Source organism: Rhamphochromis sp. 'chilingali' (assembly GCF_963969265.1).
Source record: "Rhamphochromis sp. 'chilingali' genome assembly, chromosome: 14".
NCBI classification, from domain to species: domain Eukaryota; kingdom Metazoa; phylum Chordata; class Actinopteri; order Cichliformes; family Cichlidae; genus Rhamphochromis; species Rhamphochromis sp. 'chilingali'.
The window spans coordinates 2872450-2895261 of record NC_137941.1 but is presented as its reverse complement, the minus strand read 5'-3'; the positions used below and the strand labels follow the sequence as shown (position 1 = coordinate 2895261).

At 43.3% G+C, this 22812-nt stretch overlaps 1 protein-coding gene across 1 annotated transcript; it reads right to left on the bottom strand.

Moving 5' to 3' along the window:
* Positions 1–3507: 3507 nt before the first annotated feature.
* Positions 3508–22375, bottom strand: mrasa (muscle RAS oncogene homolog a). Its single transcript, XM_080903861.1, has 6 exons — positions 22215–22375; positions 10580–10847; positions 9651–9804; positions 8124–8223; positions 7693–7772; positions 3508–6124 (listed from the first exon to the last, which is right to left on the bottom strand). Exons 2-6 carry the CDS (start codon positions 10770–10772, stop codon positions 6025–6027), a joined length of 627 nt encoding a protein of 208 aa, XP_080759987.1. The 5' UTR covers positions 10773–10847; positions 22215–22375; the 3' UTR covers positions 3508–6024.
* Positions 22376–22812: the final 437 nt, after the last annotated feature.

The window sequence follows — 22812 nt, the reverse complement described above, 5'->3', positions numbered from 1 at the left end:
CAGGGTGGTATCGACGATACTTTGTGCAAAACCTTATTTTATTTATTGTATCTTAAATTATAGCGTCATAATGATTACAGGACATCAGATCACTTGTTCTTATCACTTAATAATGCAGAGTTCATCATATAAAACTGAAGTTGTGTGCTATTTGAACACCTTGCCTGCCTGCAGCACTAAAGGACCCCGTGAGAGACATCTGTCTCGCCCTAGCAGCACCTGTCCCTCTCCTCCTCTTCAGTTCGTCTCAACATACGCTCGTCATATCCTGTGATATGATTTACTCTGAGGCGTTTGACAAGGTTAGTGATGTTGCCACAACCATACATGCCAACCCTCCCGATTTTTCCAGGAGAATACCGAATTTCAGCGCCCCTCCAGAAAATCTCCCGGAGCCAAAATTCTCCCGATTTTCCACCCGGACAACAACATTGAAAAACCATATCGCAGAATTCATAGCGCGGCCCAGCCAATTCCAGTTTCCAACAATGGCGGCAGCGACTTAGTTTTAATATTACTCTTATTTCTCTTTCTGGGTCGCAAAAAGACTTTTAACATATTTTCAGGTGAGACTATAGCTGTGTGAACTTCAAATATCTGAGCCGACCGACACATCGTCTTCAAACCCCCGCGGGCTTTCACTACTTGGGTTAAACATGATATATAAGTCACTTTGATAACTTAAAAATGTTATTGTTTGGCTTTTCCAGTGTTTTATTTGTTCGTGAGATTAAAGTTATTAGATTAAATTAAATTTAACTTTATTAATCCCTCGGGAGGGTTCCTCCGGGGTTTTCACACAGTGAACATGTGGGAAAACTTCCTCCTGTGTTAATGTTCCGCCAATAAACCCTATACTGTAGAAGAAGAAGAAAGAGAGAGGAGAGGTGAGCTGTGTTACCTGATCCATGTTCTGTTGAGTTTTGTTAATTGAGTTGATTTGGGGGAAGTTTTGTTAATTTATACATTAAATTAAGTTCACTGTAAATAAATTGCTCACCTCTGGGAACCTGAAATGTCTGCGTAGTCTGCTTTCCTACCACCTTCCTGGACGTTGGAGTCTGACTATTCACAGGTTGAAACTGAACTTCTTTTTCTTAAACGTATGAATGGCTGTCTGTCTCTCTATATTAGCCCTATATGCTAACATACACTACAGCTCCCTTGTTACGTTGAATTGGAGTAATAGAAGAAAATGGATGTATATATTTTGACGTATGCAATAACAACATTTTATTGAATAATAATCTTGAAATTCTAGATATTAAAATCCTTCAATCAAAAATGAGCCCAATAGTTAGTTTAGAGCTTTAGTGATCGAGCCTTACATAATAACTTGGTGGGAGAACTTAGTGCTGCTGGAGCAAATATGCTCCTCACAGAAGTTGCTGGGGTTGAAATCTCCGAGTCGCCATGCTGCCGCTTACAGTCTGTAATTGCTATGCTTCAGGCTTTACTGGAGTGATTTTTCCAGTCATTTATACTTCACCCAAGTGCTGAATATCACCCTCCATACAGCTGCACCACAGCGGGGCGTCTGGGTGCACCTTCGACAAGGCCACCCTCTGAGACTTCCTCACCTCTCTGCCTCTGTAACTCCACCTCAACCGAAAACGACTGCAATCAGTCGCTTAGTTTCCCGTTACATCTGCCATTTGAAATTGTGAGGCACCGTGCAATCATTCTAATCAAGCTGTTATTGGATGCCACACGGTGAGTTAAACATAAAGGAGCAAAGTGAAAAGTCCCAGTTTTCTTGATGTCAAAGCTGCTGTGTTAATCTTTTCTGCACCTTTGACACGGAGCAGAGCTTTAGCACACAAACCTTTGAGTGCATAGCTGCTGAATCTGGCTTTCACTTCAGTCGTGCTGCATATGCTTACTCACAGACCGCTCTTTACAGCACATCTTCCTCTTTTTTACATTTCAAATGCACGGTTTTCACTTGGAGCTTCTCTCTTACCCTCAATCCATTTAATAATGCGCGCACTTTAGCACAGCCTACTTCCATGTCCTTAAAATTGTACAAAACCAAGAAGGAGATCCTTTGAAATGCTACTGAAAGGAAGGCCCGCTTCATTGTAACAATCAGTGAGCGTACCATTGCACTTAGTGATGAGGTTCTGCTCTTGAAAATGCAGCTCAAGTAAATCTAGCTGAAAAAAAGCTTGCAGAGGATGATGGGAGAGTGCAATTAAGCCAGCCGGCTGAGCAGGTGTCAGTGGGTTGTTTGTTACCAAACAAGCTGCTGTTGCTGACCATGTCCATCCCTTTATGGCCACAGTGCACCAATCATCTGATGGCTCATTCAGGATAACATGGCACCAAGCTCAAATCATCTTAGACTGGTTTCTTGAACAAGACAGCTGACTTGACTCAAACGGCCTTCAGTCAGCAGATCCCTGCAGAGGACCTTTGGGATGTGGTGGAACGGGAGATTCTCATCAGCTGGCAAATCTGCAGCAGCCGTGTGACGCAGTCACGTCAACGTGGAGCGAATATCTGAGGAATGTTTCCAGCAGCTTTTTGATTCTGAAGGCAAAACCCAGCATTCACAGGTTGTACCTAATAAAGTGTCTGGTGTGCATCTGAATGCACAGATTGCTCTAATGAAAAGTAGGACATGCTGTAAAGACCCCAGAGTCCCTGAACAGTGCTACGGCAACATGAGGCTCTGTTTGCTCCTGCCTCAAAAAAAACATCACTCCTGGTTAATGTATTCAGGCTGCTGTGCCTCAATTTGGTATTTTTCTATTTCCATATAAATGACTTATTTGTGAGTTTTCAAACTACTCGGAGAACTTGAGATTTTTGCCATTTTAATTCTGAATTTGTCCATTTTGGGGGGGTGGGTCCTTGAAGCAGTCTGTGGGTTTGCTCACAATGCAAAGGTGTGCTTGGCAAAGCTTTTGGTACCACTGTAGCGACAGTGAAGTACTGACCCCCAGTGGTGAGCAGTGGTGATGCATTTTAAATCAAAGCAGAATGTGGTTCATTTTTCTCTCATTTATTCATGTAAGTGTGCAAAAACACTGAGTTTAGAGCGTCATTAAAGCAGAAACAATCTTCTAGTTACGGCAAAGATGACCTTTTCTGCTTCATGTCCTGATCATTTAATGTTGGGGGCATGACTCACTGCTCGTCCACCTGGACTCACACTGAGCAGCCTCTTCCCAGTTCACCTGTGCAGGAACAGGACTATGAATGATTTACATGCAGGACTTGTTCTGTGTGCCAACCTGGCCAAATCCCCTCCGAGGAATTTGGACAGGCTTTTTTTGCCAACGAGGCAAAAGTGAAGCTTTCAGCATTCTCACAGTTGAAGTCGATGGAGTGTGACGTCTCTGAAGATTAATGAGGGGAGCTTCTGCTGAGCGAGCAAGGCGACAGGAAACACGAGCAGCCGCTGAACGCCACTCTGATCACATGATCAGGAGAGTACTGCATATTCTACGGATCCACCCCACCCACCCAAAAAGTGTCTAAAAAGATAAATCACAGTCCTGTTATTTATTTTATTGAAATATAATCGACCCCTGAGGCTAGAGAAGAAGGCCACAGATTGTGCCTCGTCTAGCGCCTCAGTCTGACACAGCCAGTTAGAACACAACAGACCTGCCAAAAAACACGTTACACAACTTGTGAAAACTCCTTTTTTGCAAACCAAATGTAAAAGTTTCCACCTTCATTCACTTACAAAGTTTCGGGATGTATAAAACTGAAATCTGTTACATAATTTAAACAGAAGCTCTTCATTTACTCACAATCGCCCTTTCAGGATTCCTCAGGGATTTTGATCAACCCGAGAAAGGCAGCAATCAAATGTTTCTGGACAAAAAACAGATACCAGCAGGTAGTTTGCTTAGTTTAGCACGAGCCTCACCAGGAAATTTGAAAAACACACACAGTGGGGAGCTTTTTTTCTTTGTCCAGGTCTGGGACACACTGAGGTAACAGACAGTAATAAATTATTTAATTCCTTATAAAACACACAAGATTCATATCAATAATACAAAATGGTATCAAACACACATGATGCAACATTTTCAACACATTCGGTTTTTCTTCTTTTTTCCTGGAGTCTGTTGCTTCTGTAATAGCTGGAGTCCTTTTCTGGAAACTCCTGATCAGTAAATGTCGATCAGTACTGTCAATGTTGTATTCCTCCTTTAGCAGAGGGCGATTCCCACTTCCACGCTCAGGTGAATTTGTCATTTAATAAATGATTTTTCACGGGCAGCCTTCTTAAATTCAAAACTGAATACCGAACAACGTTTTTTTAAATACCTTTTGAATATTTTTAGTCCCATCCTAGTTTTACTCTGTTACAATCACCACAGAGGCAACAGGCACCCAGCGTTACGACACCTATCAGCTCGCTTCGTTTTCCCTATTTTTACATTCAGACGTTGTTACCGTGCTCCTCGCTTCTATTACTGATTCAGAAAGAAAACAACATGCCGATAGGAAAGTGAGAAATCGTATTAAAAGTGCAAAAAAAAAAAAAAAAAAAAAAAAGATGCACTCCTTCCTTCAAGAGTCCGTATTCATCCAGAGAGCAAAGTGTCAGCTGAAACTTTAGTGCGTTAACAGTACGAGCCATTTCGTATATTATTAAACTGTACATTCCTATCCACCGCACGACCACGAGCACCGAGTCACTGAGCGTGTTGTTGCTTCTAGTGTGCAGTTTCCCTACACCTAACCGTGGTCTGTGGCTAAGCTAACATGGCTTTCAGCCCTGGGAGCGCCGCGCCGCCGACACATTCCCAGGTTACCGTTTTTACCCCCCACACAGATTTATCTTATGACGTAGTCCTGAATTCAGTGGTGCAGTCTGAACAGCCTCTAGACTGAAATAAAGTGACATCACATGGTTTTGGTTAGTGGCCAGCGCAAATCACGAAGCTCTCGTTATCCCTTATTCTATTTCATTAAGACTTTCCTGGAGAGCTTCTGTAAAACAGCACTGAATCTGTTTACATTGCCACAGTTTGTTTTTTTAATATCAAATATAATCATATTTTTCTGTAATATTTCAGCTATAAAAACATGGGAGGAAAAGAAAAGTATCAGGACAGCTGATCGTACAGTACTTAACAGATTGCACTCGTTACCGACGACGACTGAAGAGGCAACCGAACCAACCGTCAAACACTTCGAGACAAAGTGGCTCCTGGTGCCGTCTGTTTGCACGTGAGAAACTAGTCCCGCGTAAGAGTGTAAACAAGGCCTTTAACAGATCGCCACGCCAACCGGTCTCAGTATTCTCTTTAACAATAATCAAACACTTGCTGATCTGCTCGTAGCATTCACTGACACATGTGACACGTTTCTTTCACTTGCCCTCTCGCCGCCCTCCAAACCACATCACCACAATGTTCACGCTCACTATACTCACTGGGCTCACCGTCCACGTATCGACGACACTGCACAACATCTATTGTCACCACTCTCGGCTTCGTCCGCTCTGCAGAAAGAGAACAGGGATCCAAAGCCGGCCTCGTCGGGCATCACGTCGGAGCTTTTCCCACCGGAATTGAAGGTGCGTGGGGACAGACTGCTGGGAGTCAAAACCACAAACACCGCTGCTTTTCCTTCCCTTGCTCAAGAGGACAAAAGGTTCCAAGTCCAAGGTGATTCTGACCCCTGTCTTTCCCGGACAGTTTGTTGTCTTGTGCCACGTTTCATAGTAAGTTCATAAATTAGATAACTATGCATTTCAGGGACGAGTACAGATGGGGAGAGGTTCTCAAAGAAAGAAGAAAAACCTTTGAAAAGGACCATATAGTGAGGGGGGCAGGCGTAGCGCTCAGTCCGAGGCATCGTGAGGGGCCGAGTCCAACATTTCAGATCAATTTCATCCTTCCTGGATCCATCGAGTCATTCCTCAACCAACCCCCAGTCCCTTTTGTGCTCCCGTAGTTTGACCACTGCTGGGGAGTTCCCTGACATCCAAAGGTTTGTTGGTGTGTGTGCGTGTGTGTGTGCGCGTGTGATAGATGATGGAGATGATGAGCTTGGTCACAATATGGCGCAGTGGAACCTGTGGGAGGCCGTGGAACGCTCCGCCCTCCACTTCATCTTCTTTTTCTTCTTCTGGTTTCTCTCTGGGACCTGTTGTCTGCAGGCAGCAAAAAAGAAGAAGAAAAGGCATAAACCTCTTTTTTAATCATTTGAAAGCAAAACTTTAACTTTGTACTTTAAATGATCATTTTTCTCCAGCTCAGGAAATCGTCATTTTAATCTCCAAATTTTACCCACAAGGTCAATTTCCCAAGTTTTACTTTTGATTTCCATTTCTGACGCCGAGTAGTGGGAATCAAATTTAAAAACAGCAGATAATTGCAATGATCCCCCTGAACTAGTACATTACGCCCCTTTAATAAAACTCTTTTTATAACCTTTGCACTGTTTTTACTGAGCTCCAGGCTTGTGTGTCTAATGTTTTCCTGTGCTCATGTCTCCAGAATCGAGACAGAGCCGAGTCCACTGCTATAAAAGAACCCATAAATCCATAAATCAATGCACTGGCTGTTGCTGATTAAGTATAGCATTTCATGAGTGCTCAGGGCAGATCATTCAATATTCTGTGAACCTCCCTGGTGACTGGATGTCTAAAGTATGACCACAGGAGGGCAGTGTTGATTCATCGAGCTCCAAATGTGTTGCAAAGGAAGAGTTTTCTCATGAGTCAGCTACAAGCTGGCAAACGCACAATAAGAGCTTTCCACAAGTCTAGTAATCGTCTTTTTTTAATAACGTGTGAGAGAACGCACTGATCTGCTGCTGTGTAACGAGCACGAAGCCCCGACACCACGAGAGGGATTACTTGTCACCCTTCGGAGTGTTCGGCCAGACTTATAAACAGGATGTGACCACATACAAAAACCAAATTCTTCTGAAATTACACGGGTCAAGACAGGAAGTGGCTTTGGTCTTGTTTCCCCCCCCCCCTTTTTTTCCCCCCCATCCTTCCTAAAAACACTTTCACAGTCCAGCGTTGCGCTGCGTTGCATCACTTTAGCTTTATGGCCAGCTGATGCATTTTTACTGTTGCTTGATATGAGATTTCAGCTGCTCCAGAGTTTTGAAGTTTTCTTTGCCATGCTGTTTGTTATAGGTGACTGCAGATCAGACTCCTTTAATTAGAGCTGCATAGTCATGTTTTGTGTTTTGGTATCATCTATGCCTCTTTGATCCAAAACCCTTTTACCAAGTTTATAATTAACAGCACCGTCACAGATGTGCATATTAGCCAATGGCATTTTTTTTTTTAATCCTTTATTTATCCAGGTAAAAAATCTCATTGAGATTAAAAATCTCATTTCCAAGAGAGACCTGGCATCATGGCAACAAAAGTCACATACCACATTGGTATATAGCATTCAAACTAATACCCCCTCCACACCATCTCACACGCCTTTAGGACAGAGCGCTGTTGTCGGGAGGATTTTGTAAAAGAATCCGAAATTCGTGTCTTGTAAAACAAACCTCACTTCATCTTTAATGAGACGGGAACACGTCGGCGTTCCTTTGCAGTTTTAACCTGCACTCACAGGCGGTACCACGATTTTTGTTCCATCTGTTTTAATGAAGTGCTGCCTTTCACGCAGTGGTGACCCATCTTTACATAAAGTGCATCCCTATCCCAGCGTATTTATTTCAAAGATCTGAAGGTCCTCAGGTTACCTTATAACACGAACCAGTTCATGAAAGGCTTTGTCCACGTTCATTGGGGGGTCCTTGGCACTGGTTTCAATATAAGTTATCTGAGGAAACAAATATGAAACATGAGCAGCTCAGTCAGGTGTTTAAGTTTACAGTAATGTGCAGTTCAAGTCTGTGATGGTTCTGAAAGACCAATAATGATTAAGCATTAATCGCATTCAGAACTGTTGCCTGTCTAAACAAGCTGAGAAGTAGCAGCTTGCAGGCCTATAAATGCCATTTGCTCATTTCCTTGAACGCTGGTCTTTTCTGCCCCCGTACACAGCCTGTGTTTATTACAGACTAACATGAAAACACTGAAACTTAAAGCTTTGCATAATTCAAAAACCCTGATGCTGTTTGTAGGCGGTAATAAGTCATCAGGGACACGTGCTTAAGGAAAGACTACTTACATTATGCTTTGCAGCCATCTCCTGCCCCTGGTCAGTTGTGACTTTTCTTAGGTGGACCAAGTCCACTTTGTTTGCGACCAGCACCATGGGGAAGGCCTCCCTGAGACGATAAGGACACAGAGTCGAGATGCAATGCATCGCTGTATTACTGAATATTTTATCGATGCGTACAGATGTTTCAAACAGCCTTGAATGCTTAGTCATAGGAGGATATGACTAATTCTCGCTTGCATTTGAAACGCTAACACACTAAAAAACAGGCCATGTTTAATTTGGGATAGATCAGCTGCTGATGAGCGCAAATTTTGACAGACTCCAACTCGTTCAGTTCCGTTTTTTTGTTTTTCCATTTCCTGCGTGTGACTCAGTTTTATTTGTCAGTCACGGTCGAGAACTGACGACGACAGATTTCAGCTTTGGAAATAACTGATGTTCCGTCGGTGTGAGCAAGAGCGAGGAAAGGAGGAGACCTTCATCTTCAACCGCCCTTAAATCACATGATAACCATACCCCTCAGCGCGGCCCGAGTCAGCGAGGGCAAAGTTTGGTCTTTAATGAATATGATGAACTACTTCCTCTTTTGCTATATTTAACAGAGTGGTTCACACAGACTTTCAGTTGAAATGTTGGTGCTTTCCAGACTGCTCGTATAGCTTTTGCAAACAAACCTTTTGAACTGCGTACCCTTTGTGTTCATAAGGGCACACTAGGACAGAGACCAAGACTCTCTGGAAGATAACATGTGCCTTAAATGGAAAGGGGAACCTAATCGGATGCTATATATGACATCTAAGGCAAAATTTACTTCACAACATTTCAGTTCTTTGTCTCCCTTTGGGCCAAACATGACACAGACAGCCCTGACTGCACATTTATGACACAGTCTGACACAGATCTGTCTGACGGTGTAATGAGACATTTATACTGAATGAGATTAACAGTACAAAGAAAAGGTTCAATAAAATAAACTACATACAACTTGCCTCCAACTTTCACACAGTGCAATCAATGTTCGTGGCACCAGTGATTTCAAGCGTTTCTCATGATTAAATACCGTCTCAGGTTGCTTGGCACCATGTTAGCAGTAACCATCCTCTGACTGAGGACTTCTGAAACCCCCCAGTGCAGCCAAAGCCAAGAAACAGGTTCAGTCACCAACACACTAAAAAGTGATTCTCTCCACCCAAAAAAATACTATCCTCTGTGCTCTCATGTAACACACTGTAAAAAAAATGCCCACTTGGAAAAGTGTGGGAGTTTAAACTTGAAAAAGTTTAAACTGCCTATATATGGATAAACAAATGCTTATAATGCACTGATACAGTAAGCGCACCGTGCATTCATTTCTTTGTATAATCTTCAGCTGATAAGGCTCACTGCTATGACGTAGTCAGCTAGTTATTAAAGCCATGTTTTAATAACTAGCTGCAAAACTTGCTCCAAGAGAAACAAAGAAAAGAGGGGCTGCAAAAGACTTTGCAAGAATATTTTATTTTGTTGTCCAAGTGTTTATTTTTCTGCTCCTACCTGTCTTTGACCCGTAGTATGAGTTGATGGAATCGGTCAACGTGTTCAAAGCTGGCCTTGTCCGTCACCGAGAAGACGATCAGGAAGCCGTCTCCCGTCCTCATGTACTGCTCCCTCATTGCACTGAACTCCTCCTGACCGGCCGTGTCCAGTACTGTGTCCATGTCGGGACAAATGCATTAATACACTGAGAAGGGTCTCAGGGCTCTTCACTTAAATCACACAAGTACACGAAATACTCCCCGAGCATCATCTGATGCAAGGATCGCACTTTGAACATGCATACGTTCATTAAAAATACATCAGACTAAAACAAAACTGATCCACACACAAACATCAGTAGTATTTAAAATGTGATTTTTATCAGAGCCACTGTGGACGTCCTGTCACTGCAACATGTGAGTTTTAGTTTCATGCCCCCCCCCCCCACCAGCACAATCGCTGCACACTGGGAGAAACACATTTGTACATCTACGTGGGTCTGTGGGCCACTGTCCTTATCTTGAGTGCATTCATGGCTTAGCTACACGCTTGCGTAACAGTTGCATCACAAAGTGACATTTTCTCTTTGCAAAGGTCAGAAGTTCACTTATAAAAGACTGAACATATTCAATGATAGAACAATTTAGAAATGATCTGTTTTTCAGGTCTTTTTGCATCCTTTATAATTACTCAATTTATATTTAAAGGGAAAGGATAAAATTATGGAATTGTACACAGTTTCTCTCACATGGAAAAACCACAGCTGATGTTTTATATAAAGCTCAGTGTAGACAGCTGCCGCAGGATTGTAATTACGGGCAAAAGAAGAACAATAACAAATGTTAACTTGTGGCACGATGATGGATGTGTTGTGCTGACTGAAACAAAAGGAGGGAAAAATAAGAAGCATAGAAGATTTACAAGCTGTCTGGTTCTTTGGAACTCACCGTCCAGTATGGCCCACTGTCCGTCTATTTCTGTGTGTTTAAGATACGAGTCCTCAATCGTGGGATCGTAGTCTGGCACGAAGATCTTCTGGAAAAACTGGATGGTGAGGGCACTCTTCCCGACACCCCCATCCCCCACCACCACCAGCTTGTACGTTGGCAGGTTGTCACTTGGCACGGCGCTGGTTGCCATGGCTACCCTCTACAGTGGCGGTAAAGGTGGGAAGTAGGTAGGATAGCAGGTGGCTGACGAGACGCACCTGGCTGGCTGAAATGCAGAACCAAGTGAGGGAGACGAGGGATTGACAACAAAGGGAGGGAGGGAGAGAACAAGCCAGAGATGTGTTAAGATTTTTATTTCCCCCCCCCCCCCCAGGCTGGTTTTACATCACCATGGAGACAGAGCACAGCCAGGAGATGTAGATCAAAGCAGAAAGAGGAAAAACAAAGATGGGAAAACTAGAGCAAGAGAGGCCAAAAGGCAGAGTTCAGCTCGGCTCACGCTGGATTATTTTCATAGCTGAGTAACAGTAAGTTCGTCCCAGAGCTGCACCCACCAGAGGAACAAGCTCAGCGGCATGTGCTCACGGGCTGAAAGCCCAAAGCAGCGACAACACAAGGTGGATTTACACATCGGTGGGTTACAGCTAGGGCTGGGTATCGTCGCCGATTTTTATAATTGATTCAATTCTGATTCACAAGCTCCCGATTCAATTTTGACTCAAATGATCAGAATTAGAATATTTCTGTCTCAGTACATGTCTATATTTTTATATCCATGTATAGAAACAAAGCTGACACGTGTGAGCATCACAGCAGATGACTGTGTCAAAGTAACCAAGGATAAAAACATGAAGGCGATTTTCCTGGCCTGGCTTTTTATAGCAGATAACCCTATTAAAATATTCTGCAGTAGTTAAGAAAACCATGAATCAACATACGAACATTGAGTCACTTAAGCAGCATCAGGTAGAGCGCTCTCTCTCTCTCTCTCTCTCTCTCTCTCGACACATACACACAATCATAGGCGAGCGCTTCCTTTGCAAGCAGCTAAAACCACCACACAGGAAAATCCCTGCCAAGCAAAATACTTCGGTTTCAAATTAAGAGCTTTCCTCTAAAATACAAAAAAGAAAATGCTGTCATTCTGCTGCTGCGTGAAACAGACGACCATTAGAGCGTGCATATGGCATCTTTGTAAGCTGGCACATTTTAAATCTAAGTGGGAAGCTTTCCTGCGTGTGCTTCACAAGTCAAAACTAAATGAATGACGACAACAAAGCCACAGAAATATGACGGCTCAAACACAGATGTACAGCTGGAGCTTCTAATTACTTTTTAAGAACAAAAATGAACTTCAACATTAAGGGGTTAAACTGAAGCTTTCTGTGGGAGAGGCGTCAGTGCTCAGTATATCAAATCATTCAGAGGCATTCTGCACTTAAACCACAGGAGAACAGCCTGTTTGCTACTCAGTCGTAAGATTATGTGCTTCGAATCAGGCATCGCCTTGTTGCTGGAGCTTTAATATCCACCATGCTATCTCAGTCTGTCGTGGCAGAAAGTTCAGACCACAGCTGTCCTCGAAGCTCCCAAATCTACAAAGAATGAGTCACGAGAGGAGAGCGGGAAAGCGGGTGAGAGAAATCGGAAGCAGGAGTGAGGCGGAGGAAGTCGGGCCGTACGAGGACAAAGTTGACAGAAATGTTGTAGCGTGGTGTTGAGTCGCTGCACAGAGAGCCGCTTTAGTTCGCTTCCTGTTTTTGATGCGTGACACTGACTGCTCTTAACTCCAGGCATACAATTAAAACAGTTTTTTAAAAATAATCTGAGCAGACAAATAATCGCACAACACTTCCTTCATGGAATTAGATCTGCACAGGTTGGAACCAACTTTTCCTCATCATTCACAACACCCAAATTACAGCCACAGTCAGCCCAGACGCTGCCAACCTTCAGTCCAACCCAGAGCCATCGGAAGCTTGGAGATGTGTGTGATAAATCTGGGGTGACCAGAAACAAGTCGATCAGAGGGACCGCTTGGCTCGAGCAGTTTGAGGACAAAGTTAGAGGTTAGAGGAGGAAAAGATGAAGAGCACCGAGAAGCTTCATGGATGTAATGAAGGAGGACATGCACAGGGTTGGTGTGACAGAGGCAGATGCTCAGGACGGGTGAGCTTTAATAAATTTGCATTTTCCTCTGCGTGCCCTTCCTAATGCAACCCTCCCATTTACCTGTGCTTGGAACCATTACTAGGAGTGACCAACGCCCATGAGACCGGGTTTGTGTGTCATCCCCTCCCAAACCTAGAATCTTTCACATGTCAGACAAATAACCACCATGGAGCCCCAGAATTTCATCACAGGCTCTACAGGTCGCTCTTCCAACTGCTGCTTATAAAGAAAAAGCATCTGCAATCTTTTAAGAGTGTGCATGAAGATAACCTGCCAAAGAGGCCTTTCTGTCCAGAAAGAGCGTTGGAGTAAATCTGCAGTTTGATCTTGAGGGTACAAAGAGCAGGCCTTTTGAAACAGAACAATCAGAGAGAGTCGTTTTGCCAGTAACTGAAGCATGACGATAGGAAATCTTATTGTTCTGGATTGTTTTGCTGCCTCTGGACAGCTCTCAGTCGTTGACTCAACTATTCATTTTTTTTGTATTGGGAAGCATCTGAGGAAAATTTGAGGCCATGAGTATCAAAGCTGAAGTTGAACTCCAAGTAGACCTTGTAACAGGCTAATGATCCTAAGCACGCTGGCAAATCCACACTGGAATGGCTCAAAAGCAAAAAAAGACCCAGATATGAATCTCATTAGAATGTTGAAACATGAGGCACGTGCAGGAAAATCCCCACACAGCTCCAAACTTAAAGGATTTTTCCACAGAAAAAAAAAAAAAAAAAAAAAAAGTGTGTCTGCTGATGTTATAAAAGCTGATTTGATGATACCAGCACTGCTAATCTGTAGATACCAAATATTTTTAAAAATTAACAAATTTAAATAAGATGTACCCTTTTTAAAAACAAACAAACAAAAAACAAACATTAGTTTGGGGAGCTTTCCTCAACATAAATAAAATAAATTATCCAAATGGTTCTTATTATTTTGATATCATTCCAGACTCTTTGGCTAGAAATGAAACACCTCCAATGTTCATAAAGAGAAATTTGCTCCAAGGTCATTTTATTGGTAACATTAAGTATATGAAATTTTATTGCAAAGATATTAAAACATGCACCCAAAGCCATCCAAATACATATAACACATAAAATTAAAACCAGACTTTCACATTACAACGAAACCTGCAGATTTACAGTTTTAATTAAACTGCAGCAAGAGATAAAAGCATAAAAAAAGAGAAACATTCACCCACTAGCATCAACACTCCTACCACCCACACACCCATTCCTCCTCCATCGTGCAGGAAACAGCTGTCAGCTGGCTAAAGTCCATCCTTTCCTGCAGCACAATGGAGGGAAGGAAGATGTTTCCTTCCTTTGCAATGCCAAGCCAGGTTAAGCAAAAAGATTGAGTCAAATTCCTGATGTTAAAACAAAAAAATAAAAATAAACTCTTCAGTCGTTTAGATGTCTGGATGGCTGTCAAAGCCACAAAATAGGTGTCTATTCCACTTTAAAAGCCATCTATGACTGAAGAAAAACAAATAACCTCATGAAGCACTCTGAAACCACAGCACACATTACAGCTGTGGTTTTTACACCAGTCATACATTTGGTGTTCTCGATGAAACCAACTCACATCTAAACCTTATCAGGTTCATCTTGATTTCACTCTTAGACTATTTGGTGGCATCTCCCTACAACTGCATCTGTGCCTTAGAAAAACAGAACGACAGGTGACATCAGAAACCACACAGAAGACTCTGTGGAGAATCTGTTTATTACAAACTAGCCAAACCACTTAACCCCAGCACAAAAGAGACAAATAACCCTTAACCTTCGCCTGACTTTTGGACAATAACATGCATCGAGAAAAAGAGAGCGATAACATGAGGACTAAAATGTTTGATGTGTTCAAGAGAAGTGTGTTAAATTTGTAAAATAAGGACAACGTGTTACAAACCACCCAAAACAGTATCTGCTGACACTTCTGAGGTATCACTTCACTTCACTTTAAACAGACTGTACTTGTGTTTTACTCAAACCTGGCATCAGCTGCAGGACAGAGATGCTAACTAGCCAACTGTAGCAAAATATAATATAATATATGGCTGGGAAGCATTAGCATCAAAGGGTTTGTTTGTTTTTTAAATATAGATTTGTCTGTCTGTGAGAACGTCATCTTCGACTGCTAAGTTAAGTGTTGACGTGTTTTCCAATCAGCTGTGCGAGGCCCTTCTACTCTCCATTCTTGTGTATTTGTGAGCAGCTCGCTCACTGGTCAGGTTGTTGTTGCGACAGTCCTTCATCATCTACCCTCAAAACCAGTTTTGTCCTTAAAGCTGCAGAGCAGGAGTTCAGGATGAGAGACTGTCTCAGTAAGGCAGCTGGTTTACTGCGTACTCGTATTAAGTGACAAAGAAGAAACATGAAAGTTGTGCTCAGATCACACATGCATTCCTCTGTGGAAAACCATCCCTGTTGTATTTATAACATTATGATTTTAGGGGAGGAATTATGCTAAGAAAGCAGTCATGGTTTATAATCCTAAAGAAATCCTAGAAGGCAGGTTTAAGGTTCAACAATCCAACTCTAACCCAAACTCATGTCAGTTTCCCACTGGGCTACACGAGAAAGTCGTTCACTCCTTTAATAGATTCTTTCAAAATAAGACACACCTTTGATTTCTCACTTGTTCTAAAAGCATTTCCTCCCACATTCATTCCAAGTTGTTAAAAGTACACCCAACTGCACGTTACAACTACAGTTTTCTACAGTGTGTCCCATTACACGAGTCCAAAAACCACAAAATTAAATCACAACAACTATGATTTCAGTAAATACCCTGTGGGACACAAACAGGAGCACTCGCTCATGTCTTCACCGAACTCGGCAGCCCCAGCTGACCATAAAATGCCGTTTCCCCCCCTCATCCCTCACACAGCCAGTAAATCTGCAGCACATCTGCTTACACTCTGCTGGTGTGTGCATTTACACAGAAAATGGATGAAGCTGGTGTGTTTTGAGCCTCATATTCTGCCCTCGCAGAAAGTCTCCCTGGGCTCGAGACGTGGCTAGTTGCTGTTGGGAAAGGATCAAGGGATTTCCCTCTTCACGTGGGAACAAAGCAGCTCCATAACTCACAGAAGGAACACAGCAGTGCACGCCCCGGTCTGCACTGTACTGCTGATATCAACACTCATCAATCAGATGAAGTGTTAAACCATAATTCACCAAGTTAAACATGCGATAAAGTCCACACAGATTCCACTTTAACGTTTTAACTTATCCATTTCGAAAATTTACATTTTGCTGAAGTTGATCAAGAATAATAATCGTTTATGTTGAAACTAACTTTTTGTTGAGAAACAGGGTTCAAAAAGCAGGAAAAGCAGTAATTCACCATAGAACTGCCCGCCACTGAATCCATCCACAGATAACTCCCCAACGGGGTGAAATCAGTGCCCGACCCATCAAAATCAAGACACAAGAAGTGGAATCCTTCACTGCGCACATTAACGCTGTGGATAAGAACATCAAGTTCACCAGGGAAGACACAAAGGACAACTGTTTGCCTTTCCTGGACTGCGCTGTGCACATTGAAGAGAACGGCAAACTCAACATCGAAGTTTACCGGAAGCCCACACACACAGACCAGTACCTCCTCTTTGACTCCCATCACCCTTTGGAACACAAACTTGGAGTAATCAGGACCCTACACCACCGGGCAGAACATGTTCCCTCTAAGCCTGAAGGGAAAAAGGAGGAACACACACATGTAAAGGAAGCACTCAAAACGTGCGGCTATCCTAAATGGGCGTTCTTAAAGTCAGCAAAGAGGCACAGAAAAGAAGACCAGACACCAGCGAGGGAGGACAGACGCAACAACATTGTCATCCCGTATGTAGCCGGCGTATCAGAGAAACTCAGGAGAGTTTTCTCCAAGCATGACATCCCAGTGTATTTCAGACCCAGCAACACGCTCAGACAGAAACTGGTTCACCCGAAAGACAAAACGCCAAAACACAAACTTAACAATGTGGTGTATGCTGTACAGTGCAGCGAGGAATGCTCAGACCTCTACATTGGAGAGACCAAACAGCCACTTCACAAGCGCATGGCACAACACAGAAGAGTCACCTCCACAGGACAAGACTCAGCAGTCCATCTGCATCTTAAGGATAAAGGTCACTCTTTCGAGGAGGCCAATGTTCACATTTTGGACAGAGAGGACAGATGGTTGTAAAGAGGAGTGAAAGAAGCCATCTATGTCCACTGTGAGCGACCATCTTTGAACAGAGGCGGGGGTTTACGACACCAACTCTCTGCCATCTATAATCCAGTTTTGAGATCCCTTCCCAGACGCCTTAACGCTCACTCACATCCTGGGCCATCTGACCTCAGGAAATCACATGATAAGGTGGGGCCAGGTTTCACAATGAACACACCCGAAACTCTGGCTGATTGGGACCCACGCCCAGTTTCCCACCTTGGCTCAGGCGATTAGAGGATCATCAGGGGGTCCTTTGTCCCTCTGTGGGGGGAAACTCCCACTAGGTTTATATCTGGGACTCTCCACCATTTGACCTTAGAACTGAAGAAGCTTCTCGGATGAGAGGTGAAACGTCTTCAAGCAACTTAAAGAAGTCCAGACGCTTTTCTTTGCAAGCTCCTTTGACTACGATGACCTGGATGACTGAGAACCTTCACAGACAGACCCATATTAACCATGTAATGATCTAATCGCATCACAGTTTATAACAGCCAGTTATATAAAAACAAATAATTTATTTTTTTACTATAAGCTGGGAAAAACTTCCTTCAATCGTGCATGTTTAGAAAGCCATAAAGACGCCAACCAGCTGATCAGAGCAGCAGAGAATAAAGGAGTGCATAAATAACTGTGCGTTAAAGAAAGAAAACTGCTTATATATTTAAAAAAAAATTTTTTTTTAAACCCTTAAAACTAACAGCTAATAGCTGAGAATGCCACTACCTCTAATTAGAAATTACAGTCTATAATCAGTCGGCTTAAAATAACAGCAGTGTGGATCTCACCTGTTCAATCTGGGAGAGAAGGCACTGCACAGCTCCCACCATTTATAATGTGTGACAGTCCTGCCATCTAGCCAAAAATCTAAATACACAAACCTGCTCAGGGACAAAATAATAAACATCAGGCTGCAAAAAAAAAAAAACAAGTGCAAACAGCCAGTGAGTCTCATGTTAACAGTGTTAATCCTCAAACAGGAAACGCTAACATTATTAAGGTAACGCCACAGTCCAAGGACAAGCATCACGCCGACTGGTTCAGGACATATCTGTGGCTCGAGCCTTTAATGGCCGAGCGAGCTGCTTGGTTGGTAAAATACACGGCGGTGTGTTACCTCACCACCGTGTATTTTACCAACCAAGCAGCTCGAAGCCAGAACGAACAGAGCAGAAATGAAGATGAGAGAAAAGTGAAGTTAAAGCCATATTATAGCTGGAGGAGAACAGCGATCTGAGGTCAGCTCACAGGTTACGTTCCCACCATCCTCGCCTCCCCCTGGGTGGGGGGCCAGGGGGAGGCGAGGAGCATTTAAGGGGGTGACTGTGGAATAATCACACAGCCAGTCATGTACACTGGGCACTTTAAAATGTTTGTGTGAGACAGACTGGGTGGGAGTAGTTGCAGTACAGGACTTTTCTGGAAAGGGTCATGTAAGGGGTGTGGGGATGCTGGGAAGGATATGTAGTGACTGACACCATCCAGCCAGGAAGCACATGAGTAATGGTTTTCAAAAGACTGTCTCTGCCCATCAACACTAAAAACAAGCTCTGTTTTCAAGCTAGAACTGGCTCAGCACCATTTCCAGAACCTTTTCCAAAACGCGGGACTCGTGCAGACACAGCAAAAGCTGCACAGAAACCGAACGTGCAGCCTCCGTGTGGAGTAAGATGCTATCCCCAAGCCAGCGTCTTATTGCACAGCTGAGACTGCTTCAAAGTAATGATTATTTAAGCAGCAGCAGGCTTTGATAATTACACTTCACAGTCAGATGCTTTAAACTCATTCTGGCAGTCGGTGTTTTACTGTACGACTGCCTCCAACAGGAACACATCAATCAAAGTCTCCCGCCTTCGACGCATTTCCTCCAGTAACACGTTTCACGCTCAGATCTCAAACACCCCACGGCTGAGAGGACAAAGTGCGAACAGCTCGCTAAATGACTAATCACATGATTGCAGGTCACAACCACTTAGCAGCCTCTGGTCTCAGAGCATTGTTGGTGACCCGATTTAAACATAAACTGCACAAACAGATGATGTGCAGCCTGAAAAAACAAAATAATCCATAAATTTTCAACAATGTGTGTCAGTTTGATCCAGAGTCACTCCCAGTACAGAGACACGCTCCTGTCATAAATCAAAGCAGCTCCGGGGCGCGGCGGCTTGGTGTTACCATAACAGAGCATGCAAACTGCTGTCAGGGAGCAGCTTTAAATGTGATGTTTGCAGTGCGTCTTTGTACTAGAAGAAAGATGAAATGCTTTTAAAGTTTGTTTGGTTTTTTTTAATATTTGATTACGCAACAGTTTTAGTGGTCACTACACTGCATACAGCTCATGAAATAGAAGGGCGATCTCAGAAACACAAATATAACGTTGTCTGTGCTTTGTGATGAAATTTGTCAATTTGCTTGCTAGTCAATATAAAATGAGAGTATCTGTGACTAATGTCACCGCCCATCAGTTAGGAAAGTCCTGTTGTGCAGCCTCACGAGTGTTTTCAACATCACCTTCTTGAGGTTTTGAAATCATATGACAGAGCAGGGAAGTGTTTCAAACCGGGCAACCGTGGCCAAGGAGGTTGGGAAGCGCATCTGTAACCGGAAGGTCGCCGGTTCGATCCCCGGGATCGCTCTCTGTCCTGGTCGTTGTGTCCGTGGGCAAGACACTTTACCCTACCTGTTGGCCAGAGGGCTGCGATATGGCAGCCTCGCTTCTGTCAGTCTGCCCCTGGTGTGGCTACAACTGTAGCTGCCTCCACCAGTGTGTGAATGTGAGAGTGAATGAATAGTGGCATTGTAAAGCGCTTTAGGTGCCTTGAAAAGCGCTATATAAATCCAATCCATTATTAATTAAGACTGGGTAAGTGTGGCCCAGGTAGGAACTAAACTGGTTTGGGAAGAGTCATTACATCCCCCATTTACCAGTAATACCTTATTTGCATACCTCACATAGTAAAAATGATGGATAATCTGCAAATAATGCAGATTACAGCCTCAATAACCTGCATAAAATAGTGATTTTTATTTTAATTGTGCAATTCTTCCGTTAAATCATGAGCATAAAGAGAAACTCGGGCTTGTTTTTACACTCGTGTAGCTCCCGTTTCTTCTATCTCAATACGACTTAAAGTGTGTAGTTTATTGCTGGGCTTCAGTACAGTTGCATCCATAAATCAGCACATCTCCAGAGGCGTGCTTTTCCTGCAAGACTCGATATTGTGAAATAATAAAACATCCACGAGCAAAAATACAGGCAAAACAAGTTATTTTCCAAAGGTTTTGTTCACTTCCAAGTACTTTTTCATTCTTTGTCACTCAGTTTTATTAATTTTTTTAAATCCACTGACATGGAGTGCCCACCAGTATTTGGACTTGTCTTTAACACACACACACACACACGATTGTCTTTCATTTCAGGAATAAATCCTAGTTTGCTTTTTTTGTGGAAGCTACTGTTCTGCCTGTGATGGTGATACTGTACATGCACACCGCCTCCTCACTTTTACAGTCTCTCTCTCTGTGTTCTTTACAACTTGGTGGCCACACACAGAAAACAGCACTGTGTATTTTTATCCTTAGAGAAACTTGTAGCTTCTGTCTCAGATCTCCTTTAAACGGCTGCTTGGTTTGTGATAGACCAACGCATCCTAAACTTTGAATATGTTGCAGAAGCACCTGAACGCGCTTATTTCAAACACTGAATTTAAAGACAAAGGATCAGGCAGGAGGTAGCTGTTTGTCAGCTGATGTTATATTTATTGCATTTTCAGCATTTTCTTTTCATTTGAATTTAGGTAAAAGTAATTAAAATACAACCAACTGTTGAGCATAGTTCAACCTTCTGAATTCTGACCTAAGTGACTTTCAAACTTTATGCTGAAGAGACACCAAAAACAACTACAACGACATCCAAGACAATTTCGTCTCGTCGGCCGAGGGCACTTTTGAGCGCACCGCCTACGATGACTTTGTCTTGTAGTAAGCTCCAGTAGCATATAACCTACTCACTCACACACACACACACACACACACACTCTCTCTCGCTTACTTCCTGTGGTCCACATCTAATGTTGGGTCACAGGACACAAAGTTGCTCTCAGAGAGCTCTGGCTCTTTAGCTTGCATCAGTTCACTCAGCCCAGTAAATGAAACCCTCAAGCAGAAGTCTGACCTGACAGTTGTGTGTGTGTGTGTGGGTGATTTTGGTCTGAGTTTCCTCTACGGAGTCAAGTGACCAGCTTCATCCTCATTATGGCCTTTCATGTACTTTTTGTGCAGTTGCAATCATTTGGGAATCACTGCTGGACCTAATCAAGCATGAAGGATACCATCTCAGTACATGACGGGGACAGAGGATAAAGGCTGTGAAGTCCCACATAAAGCTGGACACCTGGTCAATCTAGTCTGCAGCCATCTGAATGTAATTTACCTGCATGAAACGTCACAAAACTGTTCAGAAAAAGTCAGAAAAGCATCCAGCACTGTGCCCACCACCATCATCCTCATGAGGAGCAGAGGGAGGTGGAGAAGGAGAGAGGAGAAGGGTTTGGCCTTTCTCTGAAGTTCTGATGAAAAGATAAAGAGGGATCTGTCTCCAGACAGCCTAATGAACTGATGATTTCACTTTGCTATTAATAGTGGTGTGTGTGTGTGTGTGTGTGTGTGTGTGTGTGTGTGTGTGTGTGTGTCTGTCTGCAGGCTGACTGGTGCTTCTGAATGATCTCATCCTATGATTTGATGTATGAAGAATCTCTCTGTTCTCTCTGTCCAGCGGTTAAATCTGCACACGATTTCTGCCTCACAGCCGGACACCACTGTGTGTGTGTGTGTGTGTGTGTGTGTGTGTACACAGCTGCTGGAAATAAAGAAATAGAGTAAGAGAAAAGGCAAACACTGTGTTTATGACTCTTCCCTGCTGGAAACGTCTGACACACGGAGCCAGGGCCTGCCTGAGTGTGAGGACGCCGACAGTAACCGCCCCTGAATAACGGATTTCGGCTGCTTCATCCTTTTCTTCAAGTTTGCACTGAAAAAGGAAATTCCGCAAATGTGATGCGGTAGGTCGTACGCTCATTTACAGCGAGCTAATCCCCGCCGACCGCCTGCCGTGCTGTCATTACTCGAAGTAATCCTGTGGCTGTTAGCTAGGCTACAGTAAGTTGTTGGCTTTCGCGTTAACGGCAGATTTCACCCGCGGGAACACCGACGCCCGCATTCACGACCTCTAGAGTCTCACACTCACCTACAACGAGCTTCCCTCTGGCGCAACGGCGACGTGTCCTCACACCGACATGTTTCTCCTCATCCTCCAGCTCGACTTCAAACCACCGCCGCCCTTTCGCCTCAGACGAGAGTGAACTGCCCACATCTACGAAACAATACGCCGAGTAGCTAATCTTTGTATTGCAACAGCTGATGCTAAAAATAGATGCGCCCCCGAAGGGGTGGACAATGGTTTTACTGTTGAGACGCGAAAGGACTAAATGTTGTTTTTCAGTGTGATATTAAATGTGTGTTCATGATTATTACAAAAATATAAGCCCTCTGTCTTTTCCCAGGATGTGTTTCTGGTGTTAAAATGTATAAAAACCACGAGGCAGTGACGGAGTACCCCCTTTTTTACTGAAATGGACTGTTCCCTTCTTCAGCGGAATCGTTTAAAGGGCTAGTCCTGTCAAACTGACCGTTCCTAATTTAGGGGAAGTCAAACGGATTAATTGGAAGACTGAGTGTTGATGTTGAAGCTTGTTCGGGATTGTTGGGGGTCTAATTCGCTTATACGTCCACGTATGTGGGCCTATATAATATAGTTATATAGAGTATAATATAATTTCATGTAT